The 6911-nt window shown below is 43.4% G+C and overlaps 1 protein-coding gene across 1 annotated transcript; it reads left to right on the top strand.

Moving 5' to 3' along the window:
• Positions 1–3812: 3812 nt before the first annotated feature.
• On the top strand, positions 3813–6446 carry LOC124694871 (serine/arginine-rich splicing factor RS31-like). The gene is made up of 5 exons (XM_047227802.1): positions 3813–4050; positions 4319–4431; positions 4533–4765; positions 5622–5988; positions 6168–6446. Exons 1-4 carry the CDS (start codon positions 3945–3947, stop codon positions 5986–5988), a joined length of 819 nt encoding a protein of 272 aa, XP_047083758.1. The 5' UTR covers positions 3813–3944; the 3' UTR covers positions 6168–6446.
• Positions 6447–6911: the final 465 nt, after the last annotated feature.

The raw sequence follows: 6911 nt of genomic DNA, 5'->3' as shown, positions 1-6911 counted from the left end.
CAACTTTAACCACTAATATATATTAAATATGTATGAATTGAGAATGTATAAATGATATTGTTGTATTCGTCTTTGTTTTCTCTTTTATTTCATATATATTTTAAGTATAGGTCGTTTTTAAATGCAGCTATATTGTAAGTATAAATTGTAAACAAAGTTTGTAAGTCATTGACGAGTGAATTTTATGGGGGGGCTTATATTTTATGATGGGGGGAGTAGCTTCCAAAGATGTCCCAGAAAAATGTTTATGTTTTATGCTAGATAAGATTTAATTGACAAAATTGTTATCCAATGATGACATGTCAGATTGCATAGGGTCGTTTTTAAACAACATTGTATGCACATGTACCCGGTGGCGACTTTCTTTTTACAAAACAAAACATGCAAATCTTGGCGGGTATTGTCACCTGTGCTAGTGAAATAAGATTACCATGACCTACATGTCTTGTATCAACTTGATGTGATATTCCGATAAAAAACGCCATCTATCAAAAAAAAATTGCACAATGTATACCTTCCCTCCAATAAATGGCAACCCAAAACACACCCACAACAAAACAAACAAAAAATAAACTTGACCATGAGTAGTCAGTTAATTCAATTTGGGATGTTAATTTTGTATGTCAACACTATCAAGTTTGATTTTTCTTTATATTTCTAATTAATGGGATAAATTGATTTCAAAATTTAGGAGTTGGTGATGTACACTTTATTTTTGCAAAGAAGTGATATATACTCAACTAAACTGATTTTAGTATGTTCATGAGAAGCAACCGTGATCGGATGCACCAAGCCACGATGCAATGCATACTTTTAAATTACAACTTAGCTTGACAAATGCTTTAGAACCTTTCGGTTCTACCTCCTAGCTTCGTACACTTAAAGGATGCTTTGCCAGGTGGTAGGATTGATTGATCATTGGCACATGTGAGCATCTAGCAAGGCTAAGCACATGATCACTACCTAAGCATAACAACGAATGCTAAGGTTCTTGTTTAAGATGGGATCTGTGATTCTGATTCTGCGTGTGTACCTGCGTACGAGTAGGAGTATTATCAAGTGCAAAGGTTCGGGCCTTTGTACGCGGAAGATGTGAAGTGGCCTGCAATTTAATTCTATCGCGCCGCGCCTTGTACGGTTGCATGTGAGATTGCTGCATGAGATCGATGCGGGGTAATTATTGTAGCTTTGATCAGTTTAAGATGTGCTGCATGGGTTAATCAATCTGGCTGGGGACCGTGACGTCTGTAGTTTATCCAAATCTGGATGTAACGTCTATTTATAGACAGAGGTAGTAAGTTTGATTGCGGTGTCATCCAGAGCTACTCCCACCCTTTGCATGCATGAATGAGCCATAGAAATTTCAGAATTTATATTGTGCTAGGAACTAAGCCCCCCACCAAATCAAACATCATCTAGATTAGGACTAGATAAAATAAGTTCCAGTGTAGGGCCATCCAGAGTAACACTAATTATGTTGGAACTAACGATAATTAACCTTGGTCGTTATGGCAACGGTGCATGCAAGAAAGTTATACTGCACTTTGTCGTCAAGCTAATCTATCTTAGATCACTTCTTGGCCCCAGCAAAGCCACCGACTGCATGAATACTTGCAATGTGACTGATATGTGCAGAGAACCTTATATACAGGCCAGATGGATGCATGATATCAATCATCAAAGATCTAAATTTACTTGTCACGGATATATATAGGCAAGATGGTCTAAATCTTTCTAGGTTTAATAAATTCATGACAATTATTTTGGATTGAAGGGGCTAATATTATTCTGAATTGGACTAGTTGGTGGAAGGGCGGGCCTGGTGCAGCGGTAGAGCCTCACCGCCTGTGACCGAGAGGTCCCAGGTTCGAGTCGTGGTCTCCTCACATTGCACTTCGTGAGGGTAAGGCTTGCCACTAACACCTTCCCCAGACCCCGCACAGTGCGGGAGCTCTCAGCACTGGGTACGTCCTTTTACCAGTTGGTGGTTGTCCATGGATGTATGCGTGTAAGTTGTAACTGTATTATTGTAGTGATGTGATGATTTGCTCCTCTGTTGGAATCTAGTGAGCAGAAAGCTCGATCTGAAAATGTTGGGGAAGTTTGAGCCATGACCCATGAGCATATATACACTAGCTAACTATAGGTAGACGGTAGTAGGGGGCGGCTAGCGAGCAGCATGCACCATTTTAGTCCACGGTGCGTGCCTAGAAACATCTCTTTGCTTTCTGAAATTTGATTACTTGAAGTTGGAGAGCGACAGAGACTAGGAGCGGAACAGAGGACGTTTCCGGACCCCGGACGGGACGAAAGAAAACGATGGGTATCAGGGTATGCCTAGTTCGATCGACATACAGCCGCATATATATGCATGCCTATTCGATCCAGCTGTGACTGGTAGGAGTAGCTGCGTAAGTACGGTGTATGTACAAGGACGTTACATCGTTTGGAGAATGCAGGAAACAGTTGTTGCCGAGATCGATCACGACGTGCTAGTGCTAACCGTCTCTCATATCCGTGTGTCCGGACCCCGGACGTGCTACAACGGTTCCACATACTGCACGTATGTAGTACATACCTTTTCGAGGCTTGACTAGGAGTAGCTGGGAAATAGTTCGCGCCACGTGGTACTGCCTTACTAGAGGTCTTGGCTTAATTTCAAGTCGTGATCATGATTTAAGAGCATGATGAACAGGGGTACGTTGGCATATATATAGCTCACGACGCGTTACCATCCGTGTCCGGACCCCGGAGAAAATCAGACAATGTACGAATAGTACGATGATCGGCATACAGCAGTACACATGCATGTTCGAGCGACTAGAAGTAGCTGGAAAATAGTTGGCCGTGTTTGAGGTATCAAGTGAAATCCCACACTTCAGTACTTATAGTTTATTTTGTCTTCTCTAGTGTGAATTTTTGTATCAAAAATTGCATTCACAAAACTAAAAAGAACAATAAATGAGATCTATGTGAGATCCCATTTTGCACCTTATCCGTGGTAGTGCCGTTCTGAACATTTCCGTGTTTTCGCTGGCGGCTTGTCAGCTTGTGTTCGTTAATTGGTACTTGGCAAGGACCAAGGAGCGCTATTTTTTTCTTCGGAAAGTGTCTTTGACACATGAGCACCAGTGCTCTCCTCCCTTTCCGATTTTTGAAAACTTGAAAATTTGACGTGTTTTTAAGTTTCAAAAAATCATGACGTTAAATATGTAGATAGATATATACGGGTGGGCCGGATGTATACAAAAAAGTCCCGTTAAAAAATACTATGTATTTTGAAAAATATAAAAAAGACAAATTTCTGACAATAAATGCTAGTGAAATAGTATTATGATAATGTATCCTTTTGTCAAAAATTTGTTTTTTTTTTGTATTTCCTAAAATTTAAACTATTTCTTACTGGGTCTTTTTTGCAGGTACTGGCCATGGTTTGTATAATTTGAAGCTATGAAGTGATCAAATCCTTGGTTATTCGAATGCGATTTACATCAACAATAAGGAATAGATCATTAAGGCGAGAAATATTCCAAGTATCAATGAGGTCAGGCACTTTAGAAAAAATCCTGTCTGTCGCCTCTAGCTCTAGGAGTTAAAATTGAAAACTCTATTGTGTACCCGTCGGCCCATGTTGGTAGGAGCCCAAAAACTCTATTGAAACGTGAGCTCAGCCCATCTCGACAGTTTGCTCACACGCACGCTTCCTCAGCGGCTGGCTCTCCTCCCGTCTCCCTGCCTCCACTGCGCTGCGCTGCGCTGCCTCCGTCCCCTAGCTCTAGTCTAGGGTTTACCCCCGACCTCCCGCCCTCTCGCTCCCGCTCGCCGCCTCCCGGCTAGATTCGTCGGCTCTCCGCCCTCCCACTGCCGGCCCGTTCTCCTCCTGTTGCTCCCGTCGCTGTGGGCTGTGGCGGTGAACCCGAGGGTGGTGGGTTCTGGGAGCGACGATGAGGCCGGTCTTCTGCGGCAACTTCGACTTCGACACGCGCCAGTCCGACCTCGAGCGCCTCTTCTCCAAGTACGGCCCCATCCGCCGCATCGACATCAAGTCCGGTACGCACGACCTCCCCCGCCCCTTTCTCCACTCTCTTTAGCTTTCCTACTTGGCTGCACCCACCGGTTGCTCCAATCTGACAACATGCCCGATGGCCAATGTCGGCTGAGCACATGCTCTGTGTGCTATGGATTATGCAGCGCGTGTATCTCATAATAATTGCTTTTGCCTCTTTATTATTATTATGCATAACATCAGACACCTTACTGTGGGCATTTTCGATCGAGAATGATAGTCCAGAATCCCTACTCAACGCATGTATTGCAGGCTACGCTTTCATATACTTCGAGGACGAGCGCGATGCAGAGGATGCAATAAGGCGGCTCGACAAGGCCGACTTCGGCCACGGCAGGCGCAGGCTCTCCGTAGAATGGTCAAGGGTAAAGCTCCATCTCCGCGCCCTCACGAGACATTTTTTGGTACGAGCAGACAAAACGCGCTTCCGCTAACCGCTGCCATTCTCAATGTTCAATCCCTTCAGCAAGAGGAGCCAGTGCCCAAGAACCGCGACAGGCCCACAGGGGACGCCGTGAAGCCGACCAGGACCCTCTTCGTCATCAACTTCGACCCCCTCCGCACCAAGATCCGCGACATCGAGGACCATTTCCAACCCTACGGCAACATCTCCAACATCCGCATCCGCAAGAACTTTGCGTTCGTGCGCTACCAGACGCTGGAGGAAGCCAGCGCGGCTGTCAAGAAGACCGACAAGAGGTATGCTTTTGTCTCATACTATCTTGTCATTGGCCATCCTCTAGTATACATAGGGCTACACAATTTGTACTACAACTGGCTGTTGCACATGGCAGTTTAGTTGCTACCCGATTCAGTACCAAATGCACATTCACTGAAGCTTTTGCTGCATCTAATAAGGCGCAGTATCTTTGTTCAGCATACTGGATTGGATTGTCTCCCATGGTGTTGGTTTCTGAGTTCTTATATCCGTTTATCCGTTACATTAGGCTACTAGTTCTATACCCCATGGATTTGGATGTACTTGGATGGTCCTGGTTCCTACAGCAATCACATTTGTGGAAAAATGATAGCAACTGATAGATAGGTCTGCTGCAGTTTATATACCCTCAAATATTGTCTGCATTCTCTTTGCCAAATTGATCTGAAATTTCAGAACCAGTAATTCTCTACTGGATTGGTCCTTGTGTTTTTGGTATTGGACAAGATTCATGTGGCATTTTCCTCAGTTTTAGTTTCGTGAATTTGCAATGGAAGTGACTTTCTACTTTCTAGGTCTAAATTTTCATTATGTTTCTTTTTTACTGAAGCTTTTGTCATTGTGTTTCTTCTACCTCTGTTTACCTGAAAACAGGGATAACCCCTTCATTGTTTCTTCTGGTGCATATCAAACATAATATACAGCAAATAGAGAGGCTGATTATTTTTGGGATCATAATCTCGTGGCTATTTCTTCCTATGATGTATCTGTAACATTGTCGCTATTTTGCTTAACCCTGCATGATGCTATAAAAAATTCCGTGTACACATTAGCGAATTGACATTATTACATCACATTTCTCATTACTGGGTGTTATTTTTTCCTGTTGCTGTGCAGTACGATATTGGACAGGGTGGTGACGGTTGAATATGCCTTCCGGGATGATGACAATGAAAGAGATGACAGATATGGAGATTCCAAACAAGGCAATGAAAGATATGGCAGTCCCAAACGAGGCAGTGACAGATACGGTGCTCCAAAACGAGGCGATGGCAGATATGGAAGTCCTGGAAGAGCGAGGCGGCGCGGTAGTCCTTACATGCGCTCCCCTAGCCCAAGGTACCAAAGGGATTACAGCCCAGATTACGATCGCCGACGTAACCCTGGCTATGACCACCGCGATGGAGCTCCATACCGTAGGAGCAGAAGCCCTGGCTATGGTCGTTACGACAGGGGCAGAAGCCCTGGCTATGGTCGTTACTAGGTAAGATTACTAAATTTCCCTACATGGTCGGAAAACTTTTTTTTTACCTTCTCCTGGTATAACTTTGAAGTGGTTATTCCATTCTGTGTCTCCATTATGATGTACGTATTGTTTTGTCATCCATCGCTATTGATTTTACTGCATTGTGCTCTTGACCCATGCTTCAAAATCTTCTGCAGCTGATTCCGTTTGAAGGATCTTGAAGGGAATCGATGGAGGCTCGGTACCCTCGACTCTGTTTCTTTGGCGTGCTAACAGAGACTGGCGAGGCTTGACACGATGATATGGCTGCCCTTTTTTCGCATCAACACCTAGTGTATTTGAGATGAATAGTTACATAATGTATGAAGCTGTTTTGGGTGATTGGTACTAGATCTGAGCTGATATGGATGATGTACGCCTGTACCGGGTTACTGCCTCTTAACGAACGCCTAAGATGAAGAAGTACAACCTGATTATTGCACTCTAATCAACGCCTGAATTCCGAGTACTCGTTTCTGTTGCGTTTCTTCTATGCCAGTTCATAATAGGGCATGTTGATACACAAACCAAGGTTCAGTAGTGGTAATGTTACAAAACATAGGAGCTGTGTTGTGGCCTGGCCAAGAAGATTGATTTTTGCATATTTTTTTCCCAACTAGTCGTTTGGATTTTCAGATTTGCAAATTTTCACTCAAGTTCAAATCTATACATGAATATCATTATCAGGATGAGCCTTCAAACGGGTAGATTTATGGAACAGAAAAAATAGAAGCTGTGTTGGGGCGTTGGTCAAGAAGATTGATTTCAATTCTTTTCACAACTAGTCGTTCCGATTTTCAGATTTACAAATTTATTTACATTGAAGTTCAAATGTATATCTTTACTATTAAATGGGAGTTGGTCGTTTGACACTCAACACACTTTGGTGGTCGTCATTTCTT

The sequence above is a fragment of the Lolium rigidum genome, chromosome 3 (assembly GCF_022539505.1).
Source record: "Lolium rigidum isolate FL_2022 chromosome 3, APGP_CSIRO_Lrig_0.1, whole genome shotgun sequence".
In the NCBI taxonomy this organism is placed as follows: domain Eukaryota; kingdom Viridiplantae; phylum Streptophyta; class Magnoliopsida; order Poales; family Poaceae; genus Lolium; species Lolium rigidum.
Note: the sequence above shows the minus strand (reverse complement) of the source record. Positions and strands in the feature narration are given on the sequence as shown.

Bases quoted from the DNA above. Each gene is read 5' to 3' on its own strand.
- LOC124694871 (XM_047227802.1), top strand. From the start codon at position 3,945: ATGAGGCCGGTCTTCTGCGGCAACTTCGACTTCGACACGCGCCAGTCC. The intron at 4,051-4,318 runs GTACGCACGACC...CATGTATTGCAG, and splicing joins CCGCATCGACATCAAGTCCG to GCTACGCTTTCATATACTTC. The intron at 4,432-4,532 runs GTAAAGCTCCAT...CAATCCCTTCAG, and splicing joins TCTCCGTAGAATGGTCAAGG to CAAGAGGAGCCAGTGCCCAA.